The sequence below is a fragment of the Mesocricetus auratus genome, unplaced genomic scaffold (assembly GCF_017639785.1).
Source record: "Mesocricetus auratus isolate SY011 unplaced genomic scaffold, BCM_Maur_2.0 Super-Scaffold_100018, whole genome shotgun sequence".
Classification (NCBI taxonomy): Eukaryota; Metazoa; Chordata; class Mammalia; order Rodentia; family Cricetidae; genus Mesocricetus; species Mesocricetus auratus.
The window spans coordinates 32232963-32254117 of NW_024429199.1; the positions used below are offsets into that span (position 1 = coordinate 32232963).

General features: G+C 41.5%; 1 protein-coding gene across 3 annotated transcripts in view; it reads left to right on the forward strand.

Moving 5' to 3' along the window:
- Window positions 1-466: 466 nt before the first annotated feature.
- Zc2hc1b (zinc finger C2HC-type containing 1B) overlaps window positions 467-21155 on the forward strand; it is a 48966-nt gene continuing 28277 nt past the window's right edge. For all 3 annotated transcript variants that reach the window (XM_040728419.1, XM_040728420.1, XM_040728421.1), the window contains exons 1-4: window positions 467-530; window positions 6089-6150; window positions 8769-8888; window positions 10319-10457. In XM_040728419.1, coding sequence (XP_040584353.1) covers window positions 503-530; window positions 6089-6150; window positions 8769-8888; window positions 10319-10457 — 349 coding nt within the window. In that variant the 5' untranslated portion in view covers window positions 467-502. The remainder of the gene's footprint in view (window positions 531-6088; window positions 6151-8768; window positions 8889-10318; window positions 10458-21155) is intronic.

Here is a 21155-nt window from a genome sequence, read left to right on the forward strand (position 1 = left end):
TAGAGGAGTGGTCTGGCTAAGCTCAGTTTTGAAATGCTGAGTTTATTCTCAGTGGTGAGAAGACTGTTCCTGAGAAGATTCCACGGGCAAGGGCTGATTTTCCCGTGTCCACAAAACGACCCTTTCAAAAGAACTGTGACGATGAGCACTAGCTGCAGTTGTGGTTGGGATTTCCTGCCTGGGACCAGATGGCTCTTTCCCTTTGGGATTTAGAACCAGCATAGCTGGAGCGATCAGGAATACTTACTTCTCTGTAACCTAGAAAGTTTTGTCTTCCCAGTGTTGTTTAATGTTGGGAACCACCCACAACTTATTAAAATATATACTCAGAAGGGTCCAGGTTTTGATGAGGTGCTCTTGTTTTGACATCTAGAGACTGATTCAAGGCTTAGGCAATGACTCCATCATAATGTTCATTATTTGCTAAACTGTGACTTCTCACTGACCTTAGCCCATTTGCCCCTGACCAGTGTGGACACTGCTGGTCAGAGTGAGGAACAAAATGGCTGAGGCACAGCCTCTTGTGGCAGGTGAGCTGCATTTGATGGCTAGATTTTTAGAGGTCTCATCACCAGCTAGTTAATTAAGTCTGTTCCAAAGTTGATAGGTATTGCTTTGCTCTAAGTTTTATTCATTTAAATCTTAATTATTGTATTTCTTTTTAGAATGGTGAAAAACTCTAAAGTCCCATTCTGTTAACACTTAACAGCCAAAAGTAAAAATCCAAAAGTGCATACAGTTTGCCATTGAGGAAGTGTAGCGTACTGAATGCGTGCTTAAATGCTGACCCGCTGAAGCAGGCTTAGTTGATGTTTTATGTGAATACTGGGAATGAAAATCCTAGATGGATGGGCCATTTATCATGTTTAGTCTCAAAGCCTTCAAGACACTTGGACACAGGATGTCACTGTGCTCTGGTCCTATTCAAATTGATCTCTTGTAAATAAGACAATGCAATTCAGCCCTAAGTCTTGAGAAGCCTGATTAATTTAGCTTCAAGATTGTAATTATATTCCAGAGAACAGTTTTGGGGTGACTTTAATGAATTGCTAAAATTTGTTACCACATCTCCCTGAAAACACCAGACCTGAACACCCCTCCCCATACACACACACACACACACACACACACACACACACACAAATACTCAGTTTTTAGTCCTCTGTAAACAGTGTTGAAAAGTGAACATACCAGCTCTGTCCTGAATGATAGGAGTTGAGAGATAAGAGGGATTTTGCCTTCAAGAACTACTTGGTTGGAGACAGAGTTCAGACAGATAAGTGCTGATGCCATCACTGTGACAAGCGACACTTGTGCTGAGGACCTGGGTACTCACTGTTGCCCTGAAGTGTTTAGATAAACTTCAAGGTTGCTCAGTTGTTACCTATCTTAGATGGTTGTCACTTGAGTATGTGTTTAAAAAGCACACCCTCCTCCCTAGCGCTTGTCCTGTGCCCCCTGTAGCACTGACATACAAGGTTGCTTCTCAGGATCACCTCTGACTAGAGAAAGGTTGGAGGTCAAAACCTTTGTTTACCACTTTGTCCTGCTGGCCAAGCCAGCACCTGGAATTTGGTGAAGAGTGTTATATGTCATAGGTATAGATGGTACCAGGCTGAGACACTTCATAAAAGAATGGCTAAAACTTGGAGCAGGACAGCGATAGATTTAGGGTTAGCAAGGGAAAAAAAAAAAGATCCCAAATAGGCATTGAGAAATTTTATTTTTTTGTTCTTGTGTGTTGTAGACTTGGATCTTCATGTAGGTTCCGAGAATTGAACTCAGGTCACTGGCCCTGCCTACTGAACTTTAGTCTTGTTTTGAGCATTGTCCCGGATTGGTTTCAAAGCTTTCTTATTAGATACTTTGGGAGTATCATAAATCTGTGTCTTCACTCTTGGTGCCGTTTGTACATGCTGTCTTGATGCACTGTATAGATGTATAGAATCTACAACCTTCATTGTGACATCATCATACCACCTCAATGGAGAGCAACTCTGACCCCTCACCCCTATTCACATATTCAGTGTTACGTGGTTTGCTTTAACATGCCTGTTGGATCTAGTTGGAGGACAGAAAATAAAGATTCCAGTGCTTTGTAAGCTAGTTAATTATGGCAAAATATGTGATACATAAGCACATGCCTGTTGTGCAAATAAGAAATAGAACACAGAATCAAGTGGCCTCAGGATCCATTCTGTTCCCCCACACACACTCATTTATAAACTACCCAGTCTGCTACACTAAACATTACCCCCTTTTCTTTAAACCACTTACATGATACCCATTAACACAGTTTCCTTTGGGCCCACTACAAGCACAAACCTACCTCAAAAGGCAGCATTTGCGACTCTTAGTTGAGATGTCTTAGAGATGACCTAAAGAGCCCCTACCTAGGTCTGACTTCAGCTTCTAGAGTGTGTGCATCTGTGTGCACATGTCAGCGAGCAAGGTGCTGAGTGAATTCTGGAAGCCTGGCATGCGAGGAGTCATGCTTGCAGACTGCATGCTTGGCTTGTGTTTCTGTATCTGAGCTCACCGAGGCCTCCACCTCGGTGTCAGAACAGAGCTACAGCTCTAGCCTGAAGTGGTTCTTGTTTTTAGAGTGGTGGTGCACGTTTGGAAAGGAAGAAAAGAAAAAAGAAAATGCACGAAATTAAAGAAAGTTTGTTGCTTTTATTCTTAGCACTCAAATGTAGTAACTGTTTTTGTTGGGGTGGGTGTGTGTGTTTCTTTTCTATGATTATTTTCAAGACAGGGTTTCTCTAGCTTTAGCTGTCTGCAGATCAGACTGGCTTTGAACTCACAGAGATCTGCCTGCTTCTGCCTCCCAGGTCCTGGGATTAAAGGCCCGCGCTCCCACCTCCAGGCTCTGTGTTTCTTTTTGTCAACATGTACTTCACAAATTCTTTTGGTTGGTTGGTTGACGGGGGTTTTGGTTTGTTTGCTTGCTTCTGCTTGTTTGTGTGGTTTCTGTTTTGTTTTTCTAGATAGGGTTTGTCCGTGTAGCCCTGGCTGTCCTGTAGACCAGGGTGGTTTCAAACACCCGTTTCTGCCTCCTGGGTGCTGGGATTAAAGGCAAATGCTGGAGTTAAAGATGTATACAAGCACACCTTTTAGTCTCTCTCTGTAGTCCAGATTAGAGTTGGACTCAAGGCAGTCCTCTTGCCTCCTGTGTTGACATTACAAATGTATTTTTGGCTGCTATGTTCTCATACCATCATTCAGCAACCCATATTCATGAAGGGCCTCATAGTATGCTGTTTTGCTTTCTGGGCCATGTGTCCTCTCACAGCTGCAGATCGTGAAAGCAACAATAGACATAAAGAAATGAGTATGGGGAGGGGCACACTCCTGTAACCCTGCATTTTCAACAACATGTAGTCTCGGGTGTGTTCACAGACCACAGTTTGCTTACTCCTAATGCTTCATTTTGACAAACTATACATAGTTTTGCAAAAAAGTGACAATATAGCCAAGGGATCCCTTGCACCCTTAACTGAAAGCTTCTTGTTGAACAGCATCCGAACCAGTAAATGTCATGAGTATAAGGTGGTTTCTTAGCTCCGTACTGTTTGATATATGCAACCACTGCCATCCGTTGTGAAGATTCAGACTCCTTCCTTCATAGAGAAGGAGATTGTCCTCATTCCACTGTATCTCATCCAGCCTCCTCAACCATTCCTACAACTTCTCTTCATTCCTTAGAAGCAGGCTTCCAACTTGAATGTCATTCGGAATGGAGTGGTCCATCCATATCCAAGTTTTTAATTGGGTCATATCTTATTTTATAGTTCTTGAACTCGTTAAAACTCACTGACTTGAACCAAAGGTCTTCTGATCCTTGGTTTCAGATCCTTCATAGATTAACTGGGGCATCATAAACCTACAGTTGAATTTTTGTCTTAATCTTTGTAGAGACTCTGAGGTTCAAATCTCAGGGTTACCACTTGCGATTTGTGGACTGAGAGAAGTCACTTAAACTTCAGCCTCCATTTTCTTTGTGAAAACAACACCAGCTGTGTCTTACAAGGTTACTGTGAAGAGCCTGTGAAGTAACCTAGACATGGAGAGGACCAAATAAATATGACTATGACATGACTAAGGACATTACCTTCAGTAATGTTGGGGGTAAACAACAGTTTTAGAATCAAGGAGTTATTAACAAGTCTGTTGGGGTGGGGGGGTGACTTGCTGAAAATACTTTTAAAACCCAGTTTTGTGGACAGCCGCAAGGACAGGAGGGGGAGTATTTATAGGTGGATGGCCTATACTGAGAACACAATTCCAATTAGCAGACCTGTGAAGAAATTGTTAAAGTCAACAATGTCTGTGCAACCTGCCATCTGCTTGCTGTTAAGCAGACTCACTTTTTCACATGGTTCCCCTGTTGGTTTCCATGGCCCTGATTTCTGCTTCTTCTGGCTTATCACCATCATTTTCTTGGCCCTAAGTGGAAGTTTCCCTAAGGATCCTCTCTCCGCTGCTTTTTTCCACGGCTTCTTTCCCTGGCAGTGTCCTGCTTTACGTCATTCCCCCAAACCTACATCTGTGTCCCTCATCCTGACCTCCCTCATCTCCATCCTGCTGGCTGGACAATGCTATTGAACTCAGTATTTCCAAGACTGGGGTCATTTTTCTTCCTAGGATGGATTCACTTTTCAACTCCCTATTTCTATCCACAGACCCACTGTCCTCTCAGGCTTCCTGCCTGTAAACTTAGCATTGTCCCCAAGCATTCATCTTTCTGTCACTTCCCCACCTTCACGCCCCCCCCCAACTAGTCCTGTTGAAGATTCTTGATACATTTCTCCTTCCCCTCCTGTTCCATACCAGTTTGGAAATGAACACACCTCTGTCCATCTTCAAGCATGTCGCCTGTGTGCTCCACAGCTCTGTGCAGGTTCCCTTGAGGACCACACAGTGTCCCAAGATGTCCCTCCTTGTCTGTGGAGTAAATGCCGTATTTTTATTCCAGTATAAAACCCCTATGCTTAGACCTGAAACTTAAAAAAAAAAAAACAGACTTTACATACTGAAATTCAGACAAACCAAAATGTACTAAGAAGCGAAATCTTAGAAGTCTATAATGTTTTCATTTTCTCTAACTTCTTTTAAAGTGACTAATCTTCTAATTTAGAAAAATATCCTCGTATTTTCTGTCATTTTTCTTTGTTGGACCTGTGTATGGGTTCCTTCAGTAAATTTAATTATTTCTTGCAAGATTTATTTGTCCCGTGGTAGAAAAACTTCCTTTTTGCTTGACTTACTTCTGCAAGCAGTATTGAGTTTTTGTTTATTTTCTAAGTGTGTGTGTGTGCGCGCGCGCGTGCGTGCGCGCGCGTGCGTGCGCGCGCGCATGTGCTTACACATGTATGTGGTAGAGAGGCCAGAGGTGGATGTTGTGTGTCTCTTAACTGTTCTTCATTTATTTTTTGAGATAGGGTCTTGAACCTGAGTCTCACTGCTTGGCTAGACTGGCTGTCCAATGAGACCCCAGGAGCTGTCTGTCCATCTAACTTCCCTCCAGTGCTGGAGTTGAGTTGCAGATGTAGGCTGCCATGCTAGCATTTATTTAAGTACTAGGGATTCACAATCAGCCACTCATGCTTGCACAACAAGGACTTTACTCACTGGGCCACCTCTCCAGACCCTTAGAGAGCACTTTCCTTTGTCTAGGGAAGGCACAGACCAGTTTTTCTTCAGCCATCAATGACAGTCTATCTTCAGCCTAAGCAAAGTCCCAGAGACGTCACCATCAGACAATTTGTGACTTCATGCTAATATATTACCTCTGAACTTACGTCTCACGCCTAGCTCTCAGCACCCCATTTACCTACCAAAGCAAATAATTATACTGGGTTTGCCTCAAGTTTGTGTAATTTACTTGTTTGGTGAGGTGAGAAGTTTATATTAGGAAAGGAAAACTTGGGGGATTGCAAAGGATCTTCCGAGGCAGAGGAAGCAGGTGGCGGGGATGGACAACTGTGAGGCTGACAGGCGAGTGAGGTCACCTGCAGTCACTTGTCTTTCCTCAGCCAGGCAATTCCATGAAACTTAACATAATGTGCTCTTGAATCTCATGCAGATGGCAATCAGAAGCTATTTCCCTGTGAAGTCTGTGGGAGATGCTTCGCAGCAGATGTTCTGGTAAACATAAAGACGTTTTGTAGATGTGTTTCATTGGAGTTAAATGAACTGTCAAGTCAGTGAGGAGGCAACGGTGCCAAGATTAAAGACAGATGTGGAGAGGGGTGGGAGGAGAAGTATATAACCTATGGCTGCCAGGCCTGGAGGACACTGAGGCAGGCCGATAATGCCGTGTGCAGAAGTGACCCTGCCTAACCACCGGCTCCCTGAAAGCATGCCAGGTGGGGTGGTCTTGGCACAGGCCGTTCTCCCTTGAGAGGTTTTGGCTCTTCCGCCTTTTCTTTAAGCATCAAAAATTCAGATTTCAAGGCCAAAACACCAGGGAAATTAGCTGGTCGAGAGGAATGAGCATTGAATTTCAGGCATCTGGAAACTTGGCTCGTAGTTGCAAATTTGTCACTGATTCTGACAAGTCCTGTAACCTTCCTGTTTTCTGCCTTGCCACGTACACGGAATGCTCTGATTTCAAGGGGGGGCTTATGCCATTTGAACAAATAATGCATGGGTCCAAAACTGCACCGAGATCTAATTTTCCAGACTCGAACTAACTACACATCAAGTTCCCAGGCTTTAAAGTTGAAAAAAGGTTTGGATTATTTCAAACCTGGGGGGGGGGGTCAAACAAATGGTACTAGTATTGTAAAGAGATAGCCAAGAAAGATAAATTTTAAAAAAAGGAATTCTTAAGATGATAAGGTAATCATTTGGATATTTTAGACTGTGGGGTATTATATTGAACTTGCAAGATTTAGGGTTTGGATGACAAGGGACCTCCAAACTGAGGTTGTAGGTTTTGTTTTTCTGGGAAATTTTGGAAATGAAATATCTGTTCTGGATAAACTGTGAAAGAAGTTCGTGAAGCTACCACTGGAGCTCATGCAGGCCTGATACAGCCCAGTGTCTACCACTGTCTTCCACACACTGTTACCTTTGCCAGCTCAAGCTGCACCTCTGAGTTGAGGGGTTGAGACCTAGGTGGGACCTCTGGATGGATCACTAAATGTCAAGTATTATACTGTACCTTCTCCTAAGTCTCACTCCAAAACTTTGTCTCTAGGCTGTATAGAGCACTCAGTCACGTGGTCTCATAATCTTTCCTGTAGTTTACCGTGGATGACTAGGAGGAGCACAGATTTTTATAGAACCTGCATTTTAGGAATCTAGACAAAGCAACTTGTAAATGGTAGCTATTACAGAAGAGGACAGAGATGGGCACGCTCTGCCCTAGAGGCACTGTGACCAGCTGCATTGGTTGATTTGCTGTTGCTATGATGAAACACACTGACCAAAAGCAATTAAAGGAAGAAAGGGTTTTGTTTGGTTTATAGTCCCAGACAGACAAAGCCCATCATGGTCACAAAATCATGGCATGGTAGGAAATTCATGGCATCAGGAGCAGAAAGCCGGTTGGTCACATTTTATCTGAACAGAGGAAGCAGAGTAAATGAACAGGAAATAGGCTAGCCCTTGGTAATAGACTTTTCCAGCAAAGCTCCACCCCTAAAGGTTCTATAGCGTCTTCACACAATTCCCCCAAAGGGGGACTAAGTACTCATGTACAGGAGCCTAGGAGGGACGTTTCTTGTTCAAGCCACCGGGCCCTAACTTAATGCATGTACACCAAGCAGAGTGCTATATGTTTTCTTTCCTGTTTTTCCTTTAGAAATATTGAGTATTTAAAAGACTACTGGCTGGAATAAAGAGCGCATAGCCTCATTTTTAGAGTTTGAGATGTGAAATCAAATTTAAAGTAAAACTCTTTAGCTATTGTGTTAATTTTCTGTCACTATAACAAAATACCTGAGATAATCACATTATAAACCAAAAAATTACCCTTGTCCCAGTTTTAGAGGTGTTATCTAATGAGAAATTAGCCCAATTGCTTTTATGGTTGTAGCAGTAAAAACATAAAGGGGGCAAAAGCTTTCCCATTCATAAGCAGTAAGCAAAAGGGAATTAGAAGAAGTCCAAGAGCCACAGTTCCTTGGACAGAGACACACCCCTGATGACCAAAACTCCCAATAGGAACTCATCTATTTTGGCTGTCTTGCTTTTGAGACAGGGTCTCTTTACACAGCCCAGGGTGCCTTGCACTCACAACCTTATTCCCTGGGCTTCCCTGGTACTAAAACAGAGGTCTGCAGCTCCATTTCCAGCTTAGACCTCACCTCTTTGTTTTGTTTTCATTTTTGTTGTTGTTGTTGTTTGTTTTTTGAGACAGGGTTTCTCTGTGTAACAGTCCTGGCTATCCTGGAACTCTAGAACTCACTTTGTAGACCAGGCTGGCCTCAAACTCACAGAGATCCACCTGCTTCTGCCTCCTGAATGCTAGGATTAAAAGCATGTGCCACCACTACATGGTAGACCTTGCCTCTTAAAGACTCACAAATACAGGAAACTGTAAAACACCTTTTGTTGTCATTCCCTAAATATAGTATTGATCTATGTCTGACATGACTGGGGAAGCTGATGGGTTTCCTCTACTGTGGTCTATAGTTAGAGAATGGACTAAATACTACAGACACTAGCCTGTCACCATCCTGGAGGCTAAGTATGTAGTCATTAAAACTTCATGATCGTATATTTTCCAAATCAAATCCCTACTCTTTATTGACTAGGAAAGACATGGACCAATATGTAAAAAACTATTCAACAAAAAACGCAAGCCCTTTAATTCCTTGAAGCAAAGATTACAGGGGACTGACATTCCCACCGTGAGTAAACTTCCACAGTCCAAGGTATGCCAACCATTTCTTTACTTCTCAATATAGAAAGTACATGTAAGCTGATTTCTTGGCTCTCTGACTTCATTTTTTTGCTTGATAAGGCAGTGTAACGGAATTTAAATATAATCCACCTTTACTGTTTTCTGTATAATCTTACTTAGATTTCCAAATAAATCTTAGATACTTTCCAGATGTAGTTGAAAGAATCCTGTTTACATTTTAGTAGAATGCCTATCGGTCTAGAAAGTGGCCTGGAAAGAAAGTTACTTATCTCCCCACTCTGAGATAAGGTTTCACTGTATAGCAAAGGTTGGCCATGAACTGACTACGTAGCCATAGCCCACCTACCTTTCAAGTTCCTGATCCTGCTGCCTCAACTTCCCCAGTGCTGAGAATGAGGGTGTGCACCCACACCAGTAAGAAAGTTACCACTGGGACCCGTTGTAATTTTAAAAAAGCAAAGCAGCATGCTAAAGAAAGACGCCATGCAACAGTGCTTGGGTGGAGGGGTTTCTATTGTGGGAAAGTGAATGGGGAAAGGAGGGAGGGGAGACCAGCCTCCAGGGACAGGAGTGACAGCGGGGAGGGGAGAGGGGGAAAGAGGAGAGAGAGAGAAGAGATAAAAAGATGGAAGGTAGGCAGGGCCCTTTTAAGAGGGAATATAGTGAATGTACAGAGGTGATGCTCTTAGTGGCCACAGCTGAGGGCTTATCCTGTCAGAACCCCAAGGGCAGGCCAGTACAGTTGCCTGAATAGTAACAGGACCAGCAATACATCTGCCACCAAACCTGACAACCTGAGCTCATTCCCCAGGGAACCACATGGTAGAACAGACCCCTGAGAGCTGTCCTCTGATACTCCACTCATGTTGTGGTATATACACATCACACAAAAATACATTGATAAAAATGTAATTTCCAAACAAAAACTTAAGAAATTATCTTGAATCTTGCATCTGTCTTTCTCTGAGGTTTTATGGAGTCATTGTTTCTCTGCTTTTTGCTTTTTGTTTGTTGTTTTGGGGTTTTTTGTTTGTTTTGGGTTTTTTTTTTTTTTGACACAGGGTTTCTCTGGGTGTAGTCCTAGCTGTCCTGGAACTCACTCTGTAGACCAGGCTGGCCTCAAACTCACAGAGATCTGCCTCTGCCTCTGCCTCTGCCTGCCTCTGCCTCTTGAGTGCTGGGATTAATGGTGTGTACCACCAACGACTGCCTTCTGATTTTTTGGTCACTGTTGTGACTTGTGAACAATATTTCTGTAGTTTGCAAACTTTTGAAAATAGTTCTTTTCAGGAAATTTTTCTCTCTACAAGAATTTTCTCTGTAAATTACATGGCCCCCATTTGCTATATATAAATTCAAAAGCTAGTTATTTAAAAAAATCTGTTGATCAGTATGTAATCTAGGGTAGTATAGATGATGACTTTGTTTTGTTTCTTACAGGTTCAGCCTGTGAGGAAATCCAACTGGAGACAGCAGCATGAGGACTTCATTAATGCTATTCGATCTGCAAAACAATGCACTCTAGCCATTAAAGAGGGCAGGCCCCTTCCACCTCCTCCCCCGCCAACCATCAACCCAGGTGTGTGGCTGTTTGGCTTGCTTTTGTAGCCATAGTTGACTTTTGGTCGTATAAAAATGACAATAACAATTACACAGAGGTAATTTTATCTATTGTACGAGTCAGTATATGCAGTACACATTATTATCATTTCCTTTCATTTCACAGAGCTTGTATATTCCCTCCTGTCTGCCCCACCACAAGACATCACCACAGCTGATAGGGTCAGGACACACAAAGGGCACACCATTTGCACCTGTGGCCGAGGAACAGGACACTGTGCACAGTTCTACACTGGTTCCACAGACACAGCAACACACAGCTCTGCATTTGCAAGTCATAGTCTCATAAAGCCAGCCATTTGAAGCTGTGCGACTCAAGTGGCTTCGCAGCTTTCTTTACTCTGAGCTTTGTACTTTGAAAAGTTTCAAGTCTATAAGAAAGAGGAAAGAATAGAACAGTCATCATTTACATGCCTTCTGAGGTCTAAGGATTTCAGACTGTACTGTCTCTCTGTCTCTGTTTCTGTATCTGTCTGTCTCTATGTGTGTCTTTGTCTCTGTCTCTCTGTCTCTCTCCTCTTTGTCTCTGTCTCTGTGTCTGTCTTTCTCTCTGTATAATATTGGGTCAGTTACCCCCCACACACACACACACATGAAGATCAGAGAGCAACTTTTAGGAATCCTTCCTTTCTTCCTTCCTTTCTCTCTCTCTAGAGATCAAAGCAGGTTGCCAGGCTTGGTGACAGGCAGGCACCTTTACCCACTGAGCCATCTCAAGGACTCTGGAAGAAGTCTATAAAAGTGAAGTTTTAGAAGGCAATACTTTATGCTTGACAACATCAATAATTCATCTATAAGGAAAACACAGATTCATGCTTTCCAAGTTATTTGAAGAATGTTTCTAAGGCTCTCTCCACATTCCCACCCAGCTAGAATCTAGAATCCAGTCAAGGTTCAGACGTTGCTTTCTGTTGTCTTTTCAGACATTTTTCAATGTTCTGCTACACCTTTGCCCAATGATTTAACTTTCAGAATGCTGCCTGTTTAAGTCATACTGATGTTTAACTTATCTCTGTGTCCCATCTTTCAACAAGTTGGAGGGTAGCACTAGAGGCACAGTTAGATTAATTTTAATCTCTTGTCAAAAGTATGATTTGCAAATAGTTTTTCTCCTGTTTTGCATTGCCTTCGGACTGTGTTGTATTTAGTTAAAGCACAAAATTTTTAATTTTGAACTACTTTTGCTTTTGTGATCTACGCTTTTCATGTCATAGCCAAAAATATCACTGCTGAATATAATTCTAACACATATACCCTGAAAATTTTTTTGTGTGGGGTTAAGGGTCTCATGTAGCTCAGATTGATCTCAAACTTTCTGTGTGGTCAAAGATTACCCTGAGTTCCTGGGCCTCCTTCCTCCATCGCCCACGTGCTGGGATGACAGGTGTTCCCCACAAGGCTTAGCCCCCTGTGTTTCTTATTCTAACGTTCTAAGATTTTGGTAGGTGGTTAGTCTATTCTGAGTAAGCATTTGTGTGTAATACAAGGTCAGGCTTCAGTCTTACTCTTTTGAACATCAATAACCAGATTCCTCAGCTCCATTAGTTAAGAAGACCATCCATGAGGGTGATCAGAAGCGAGTGTGGGAAACATACATGATATACAGCAGTGGTTTTCAACCTATGGGTTGCAACCCTGCTGGCAAAACTCTGCCTCCAAAAATATTTACATTGTGATTCATAACCGTAGCAAAATTACAGTTATGAAGAAGCAGTGAAAATAAGTTTTGGTTGGGTCACAACATGAGACACTGTATAAAAGGGTAACAGCACTAGGAAGGTTGAGAACCAATGACATACATAATAATATAGTTGAGCAAAAATGTCATTATGAAACCTAACACTTTGTACAATGAATATACAATAAAAGTATTTTTCCTAGATAAATAATTTAAAAGGCCATTCTTTGCCCTTTAAACAGTTAATCAGCAATCTTTATTATTATTTTTTTTAAACAATCTTATTTTACATGCCAATACCAGTTCCCTCTCTCTCCCCTCTTCTGGCTCCTCCCCACTCTCTCCTCACCCTACCCCTCATCCACTCTTCAGAGAGGGAAAGACCTCCCATGGAGAATCAACAAAGTCTGTCATACCACTTGAGTTATCAGTAATCTTATTAAAAGTTACTTAGGGCACAGCAAAGTGTCTCAGTGTGTAAAGCTGCTTACCACTGAGCTTGAGAATCTTTGTTCCATCCCTAGGATTCATATAGTAGAAGGTGACTTCACCATGTTCCCTATAGACACACACACACACACACACACACACACACACACACATAAATAAATAAATCTCATTTTTGAAAACTGTTTTAAAGTCAAGTAACTGTATTTTTGAAAGTTTAGTCTCTCTATTCTACGCTACTCATCAATGTTTGTCCTTATGCCAGTACAGCTCTATTTTGATCACCATAGGATTAAAGTAAGTTTTGAAATCAAAACATTGACTGCCACAGATAGAAAAAAAAGCTTTTTTGGTTGTTGGAATTCCTCTGAAATTCCATATAAATTTTAGGGTTTTTTTTTTCCTATTTCTACAAAAATGTCACTTTGGGGACTGGAGAGGTGGCTCATCAGATAACAACACTTATTCTTGCAGAGGACTCAGGTTCAGTATCCAACCTACATGGTGACTCACAGCTTTCTGTGACATGACATTACAGACCCTCCTCAGGCACCTACACTCACATGGCACACATACAGACAAGCAGGCTGTCTTAGTGACTTTTCTGTTGATGTGATAAGAAAACAAGACCAAGGCAACTTAAAGAAGAAATCGTTTCAGGGGGTTAGAGTCCATGGCCATCAAGACAGGGAGCAGGGGAGCAGGTAGGCAGGCTTGGCACTAGGACAGTACCTGAGAACTTACATCTTGAACCGCAAGCATGAGGCAAAGAGAGCTAATTGGCAATGACATGGGCTTTTGAAACCTCAAAACCCAGTGACACATCTCCCCTAACAAGGCCATACCTCCTCCAACAAGCCACACCTCCTAACCCTTCCCAAACAGTCCACCAACAGAAATCAAGCATTCAAATATCTGAGCATATGGGGGCCTTTCTTATTCAAACCACTCATAAGCACAGACACACACAAACATACACATAAAGTCAAATAGCAAGATGCAGGTTGGACAATTGCATCTAAGTGGCCTACTACTCCAGATAAAGACAGACACTGGGTAATAAAGCAAGAGCCAACAGTATTCTTTTCACGAGAAACACACTTTAAGGACAAAATCTAAAAGCTTGGGGAAAGATGCAAGCAATAATCACAGAGCTAGAGTATCTGCTGACATCAGCAAAGCGGACTTCAGGACAAGTGTTAACGGAACCAATGACTCAAAAGCTACAGTCATTAAGACCTGTGGGCATATACTTAGTGCTTCTGAGAATATCAAACAAAACCTGACTAAAGTGGAAAGAGATAAATTCACAGTTCAATTACATTCAGGCACTTTGTCACTTGTATCATAATAACTAATAGGCTGACCCACAGGAAAATCAGGAGAGCTAAGGAAAACTTGAACAGCCATATCGGCCTGTCTGACCTCACTGACATCAATGGCCAACAGAGGACAAAGAGTAAGAACAGAGTACACAGTGTTTTCAAGTACACAGGGAGCATTATATGCCAGGCTGTAAAGTCAACTTCAGGAGTCTGAAAAGGATTGAGATCATATAGACTATGCTCTCTGACCAAAATAATATTAAATTAGAAATTAATTTAAAAAAACATGTCTGGAAAATTTCCGAGTATTTAGAAATAACAAGTGATTTCCAAACATCCATGAATCCAAGAACAAATCACATGTTGAATTAGAAAATAGTTTATGTGAATGATAATGAAAACATCAAAGTTGCAGGGTCTTGGCTCATGTGCTGATAAAGTTTTGCTTTTAAAGTTAAATAACAGGAAAATAATAAATGTAATTTATTATAACAAGATATTTTAAAAAGCATTTGGTCACATCGAAAGAGCAAAATTGTTTGACAAAGTGTAATGTACATATTAAAAACAAAACACAAACTCTCAGCAATTGGAAAATTAAAGGTAATTTCTCCCAAAAAGGGAATCTTTGAAAATCTCTATTTCTCATCACGCTCAATGGTGGCAAACTGAACACATTCCCACTTAGCTCAGGGGAAAAAAGCAAGAATATCCATTTTGTCCACTTCTGTTAAACATGCTGGAAATAGTACCCAGTGCAATAAGACAAAACAATCAATATATAATCTTATAATACATACACATATAATATATGATATGAAGGCTGAGCTGTAGAAGTAAGGCTATCTGAATCATAAACTGCAATCACTAAAGAGGAAATACAGAAAACTCCAGGAAGATGCTAGAATTAGAACAAATTCAGTACCTTCTATACTTCTGTGGTTTATGCAGAAGCAATTAAATATTAAATTAAAAACAACACTTACAATTACATAAAAATGCTAAACACTAGGGATATAGTTGACAAAATATGTACAGAGGTATAAAATGAAAAACAGTATAATACTCCTTCGAGGAATTAAAAGGAACCAAAATTAATAGAAAGACTTACCATCTTCATGGCTTAAGAGACTCAGTAGTGTTAGGATGTCAACTATACCCACATTTCTCTATGGTTTCAATTTAATTCCAATAAAAATAATGGCAACTCTTTTTTGCCAAGTAGGCGTTGACAAGCTGACTCTAAAAGCATGTGCAAATTGAAAGGGTCTGGAATAGCCAAGGCAGTTTTGGGGTGACCCATAAAACAGAGGACTTAGTCTTAGAGTCAAGACTTGCTGTAAATGCACCATCCATGCAGTGTATTGTTGGACAGCCAGTTGAACAGAACATGGAATCTGCTATAGAACCACCCCTTTGCATGGCTGGTTTTCTTTTAAAGTATATTCTGGTTAAACTTGGTATAAACTGAAGTCATCCAAGAAAAGTGAATGTCAATTGATAAAATGGCACCTTAAGGTTGGGCTGTAGGCAAGTGTGTAGTTCATTTTTGTTGTTGCTTGGTTTTTGTTTGTGTTTTGAGGCATAGTGTTAGTATTCAGGCATCTGAGCTGGCTTGCCCTTGGGGTTCTGACAGGATAGGCCATCAACTGCAGCCACTAAGAGCACCACCTGTGCACGTTCACTATATTCCCTTTTAAAAGGGCCCTGCCTTGTAGGGCGTTGGTGGTGCTTGCCTTTAATCCCAGCACTGGAGAGGCAGAGGCAGGTGGATCTCTGTGAGTTCGAGACCAGCCTGGTCTACAAAAGCTAGTTCCATAACAGCCTCCAAAGCCACAGAAAAACCCTGTCTTGAAAAAAAAACCAAAATAAATAAATAAATAAATAAATAAATGGGCCCTGCCCACCTCCCATCTTTCCCTCTGTCTCTCTCTCTCTCCTTCTGTCTGTTCCCCTCTCTCTCCGCTTCTCTGCCTGTCTATCTCCCCACCCACTCTCTCTGCCTCTCTTTTCCCTTCTACATTCCTGTCCCCAGAGGCCAGTCTCCCCTCTCCCCTCCCCACTTTTTCCATTCACTTTCCCCCAATAAATAACCCCTCCACTCAAGCTCTGTCACATGACATCTCTCAAGAATTGCTTTTTAAAACTACAACACAGGGTCTCACTACATAGCTTTAGCTATCCTGAAACTGATCAAGTAGACCAGAACTCCCAGAGATCTGCCTGCCTCTGCCTCACAAGTGCTGGGATTAAAGACGGAGGACCACTATGCCTAGCTTGTAGTGCATTTTCTTAATTAGTGATTAATGTGGGAGGGTCGAGGCCATTGTGATAGGCTGGCACTGAGCCTGTGGTTCTGCATTTAGTAAGAACGCAGGTGGAGCAAGGCATGAAGAACGAGCCAATAAGCAGCATCCTCCATGGCCTCTGCATCAGCTCCTGCCTCCAGGATCCTTCCCTGCTTGATGAACAGTGATGTGGAAGTGTAAGCAAAATAAACCCTTTCCTCCCTAACTTGCTTTTTGGTCATGGTGTTTCATCACAGCAACAATAATCCCAAGACGAGATGCCAAGGTAATTAGTTGCAGGGGAGAGAAGTCTTATCAACAAGCATTGTTGGGAAAACAGGATATGCATTTTGAAAAAAATAAACTCATGCTTTGTATAACAATTAATTCAAAATAGATCACTGACAGAAGTATAACAAGTATTAAAATTAGAGAAAGAGTAAACAAACCTTGATCAACAACGATGAACAAGGCTGAAGGAACTGGACTAACTGGCTATGGTGGCACATCCCAGCACCCAGGGCTGAGGAAGGAAGATTCCAAGTTAGAGCCTGGGCTACAAAGTGTCTCAAAATAACCACAGCAAAGGGTTTGGGTAAAATTAGCTTTATCAAGATTAAAAATTGTTTTTTGAGACACTGTAAAAAGAACAGAAAGACAATCTAGAGACTGGAAGCGAATATTTACAATGCTTATAACTGATGATAGGCTCTTTTTTGTTTTGTTTTGTTTGGGGGTATTTTGTTTGTTTGTTTGTTTTTCATTTTTTGAGACAAGGTTTCTGTCTGTAGACAATGTTATCCTTGAACTCAGAGATCCTCCTGCCTCTGCCTCCTGAGTGCCGGAATTAAAGGCACGTGCCACCACCACCCAGCCGGCTCTTGTTAAGACAGTATAAGTAACACTTATAGTTCACCATAAAAGAAAAGAGGTATCATCAAATAACCACTGACAAACACATGAAAAAGTACCTAACATTATTTTCACTGTATAAATTAAGGCCACAATGAAATGCTACGACTCACTCTTCTGGTTTGCTTTCTGTTGCCATGATAAACATGATGACAAAGGAAACATGGGGAGGGGAGTGTTTATTACATCTTATAGGGTACATCATCAACGATGGAAGCCAGAGAAGGAGCTAAAGTAGAAAAGCTGGAGGCAGGAGCTGAAGCAGAAACCACAGAGGAGTGCTGCTTCCTGGCTAGCTACTGGTTGTTCACTCAATTTGTTTTTTAAAAATACAACCCAGGACCACCCAGGGGTGGTATCACCCACAGTGGGCCCTCCCATATTAATAATCCCACATTAATCAAGAATGTACCAATAGACTTGCCTACAGACCAATCTGATGAAGGCATTTTCTCAATTATTTTCCCCTCTTCCCAAATGACCCTGACTTCTACCAAATTGACCAAAAAAAGCCAAACAAACCCATCTCAATCAACTCTTTGATAACTTGACATGCAAATACATTATTATTAAGCCATAGTCTTCCCTTTATTGTTGATTCTAAGATCTCATGTTTATATCACAATATGAAGCATAATATAACTTTAAAAGTTAAAAGTTTAAAAGTATTCAAAGTTTTGTAACTATGGATTCCTGTAAAATCCAATATAAGTTACATACTTTATAATTCCAAGGCAGGGAGAACCAGGGCAGAACTACAATCAGATCAAAGCTAAACGAAGTCAAACAGTGTAAAAATTCAATGCCCAACATCTGGAACTCACTCGTGATCTTTTGGGCTCCAAAGGGCTTGAGCAGGTCCACTTTCCAACTCTGCAATCCACAACACACACAGCATACTTTGTAGTATAGACTGGCTCCATTCTACTCCTGCCACTGTCTTTAGTGGTCATCTCCTAGCCCTGGCATCTTCAGTATATTGGGGTCTCCACTGCAACTGAGTCTGTACCTGCTGCACCAATGACCTCTCCTAACGTCTCAATGCCAAGTCTCAAGACCTTTAACCCTGCAGTTTCTATTCTGTCAGGACAAGCACCATGTAGGAGATTCTTACATAGTCCCGAGTTCAGCTGCCAGTTTGAGATACAGCTTTAGACCCCTCTGGACCACAGCTTCTGTGTGCTAACCCTAAGAAAACACTTCTGAGAAACATTTCACCTCAATGATGTTGGTCTCTTCCTAATGGCGACTGATTTCTCAACCCTAATTAATCAGTATCAAATTGTCCCAGCAAAGCAAAGGTTTCACTTCAGTGGTGTTGGTCTCTTGCTAATCACAGCTTATTCTTTTGCCCCAGAACCAGAAATCACAGATGCTTAATTCAAAACCTACCATACCTATAGTCCCAATACCTATAGTTCCCTCTGAACCTTCATAAGCCAAGCCTCCATTGTCTGTGTTTCTGGAAACACTCATACCAAGCACCCACAGAACAGCCTTTTGCACTTTTGAGCACTCAAGAGATTTTCTGGCTCAAAGTTCCAGACACTTCCAAAACCCTTCCTAAAGCAACGGCAGTAGGTCTTTCACAGCAATAGCCCAGTCTCTTGTACCAATTTCTATTTTACATTCTATTGTTATGGGGAAAAATATTAAGACCAGCTTAGGGAGGATAGAGTTTATTTGGCTTACACATTCCAATCACAATGTATCATTGTTGAAGGGAATAAGGAAAGGAACTCAAGGCAGGAATCTGGAGGCAGGAACTGAATCAGAACCCCGGGAGAATGCTGATTACTGGCTTGATCCTCATGGATCACTCAGCTTGTGGTTTTTTGGTTTTGGTTTGCTTTGCTTTGTTTTGTTTTGTTTTGATATATATATAAAACCCAGGACCACCTATATAGAGGTGGCATCATCCACAGTGGGCAGAGTACTCCCACATTAATCATGAATATTTTTTTTTTGGTTTTACGAGACAGGGTTTCTCTGTATTGTTTTGGAGGCTATCGGTCCAGCCCAGCCTCGAACTCACAGAGATCCACCTGCCTCTGCCCCCGAGTGCTGGGATTAAAGGCTTGCGCCACCACCGCCCAGCTATGAATTTTTTAAATGACCCATATACTTGCCTACAGGTCAATGTGATAGCGTCAATTTTCTCAGTTGTCCCAACACTCACACATATAACTAAAACTGAACTCTGACAATTGGCTGGAATGTGTAGCACCTAGAAGGATAAAATAATGCAGTCACTGTGCTCCGTTCCCTTACAGCATGTATTTAACCTATGCAGCAATCCTATTTCCGTACATTCATGCAAAGAATTAAAATCTATCCATAAAATAGTCTTACAGTCACATTTGTTTACGTAACAGAAATTGGAATGACTGAAAATGCCCATCAGTCAGCATGAAGGAAAACAAGCTGTGAAACATGTGCAAATGAAATCTCCTCAACAGTACCACTATAAACATAGCAAGATGCTATAAACATAGCAAGATATCTATTACCAAAATTACAGAGCGAGCAAAACTTGTCTGTAGTGACAGGGAAATAGATCAGTGACTTGACTGAGGCCACATCAGAAGAATAGTGTCTGAAATGGGGCATGAGAAAAATTTGCGAGTAAATGTTCTGTATTTTTATTGGAATGCTTTCACAGATGCATGTATTTGTCAAGACTCACAAAACTGCCAACTTAAAATGAATGCATTTTATGTTGTAAGTTACTCTTCCAAAAAATTCTCTTGAAAAAGTCTAAAACAAGCCACAATGTAGTTACACAATAAATTCCTCCTAAAGCTCAAATCATTTGAACTACTATGCCAGAAAATAATCTTAATAATTGCTTTATTTTTTGCTCCATACTAATGAAAATGTAGCTTAAAATAATGCATCATCTTAATATGTTTAATGCAAAAGATTTATGTCTACTATGATAGTAACAAGAATCAGAAAACAAAACATTTCTTTGTATGTGCATGCATGTTCGTGTATGTGTGCAGATGCACGTGTGCCCATGGACATGCATGTAGGTATGGAAGCCAAAGAATAAACTCAGATGTTGTACTGGGGAACACCATCTACCTCCTTTGAGATAGTCTTTCATTGGTCAGCAACTCATTCATTAAAGTAGACCCGCTGGCCAGTGAGCCCCAGGGATCCTCCTGTCTCCACACCTGCAGTGTTGGCATTACTAGTGTATACCACCACACACAGTCTTTTTTATGTGGGTTTGGGGGAATCAATTCAGTTCATTGTACTTGCAAAGTAAGTGTTTACCATCTGAGTCATCTGCACAGAACAAAGCATGCCTCTTATGAGAAACAGCTTCATTTTTTACATTTAATTGTATTACTTTATTTTTATTACATACCAATCCCAGTTCCCCCTCCCTCCCCTCCTCCCTATCCCCCACCTTCCCTCTACTCCACCCCTCATCTGCTCCTCAGAGAGGGTAAGACATCCCATGGGGAGTCAATGCATTTTGTTCCATCACCACATTTAGGCAGGACTAATCCCCCCCCCCACTCCATGTCTAGGCTGAACAAGGTATCCTTCCATAGGGAATGGGCTCCCAAAAAGCCAGTTCAAGCACTAGGGATAGATCCTGGACCCACTGCCTGTGGCCCCTCAAACTGCTCAAGCACTTGCATTCAGGGTGGCCTAGTTTGGACCTATGCAGGTTCCCCAGCTCTCAGCCCAGAGTCAGTGAGCACCCACTGGCTTGGGTCAGCAAGGATAACTTCATTTGAACACAAGAAGCTGCGTGCTGATGGCTACTTTACAATTAGCTGATGATGTGAAGCCATGTCAGACGTGCTCCATGATTTCCTTCCCTTACCCAGTAGGCTCGAAAATGACAGGACCGTTATTTCTCTAAGAAACAATTCCCTTTGCAGGTCTCATCACATGCTCCATTAATTTTCTTCCTTTCAGAGTTTTATGCTAAAATACAAATTTTATAATTAAATTCCTTACTATATGCACTTACCAATACTTCACAA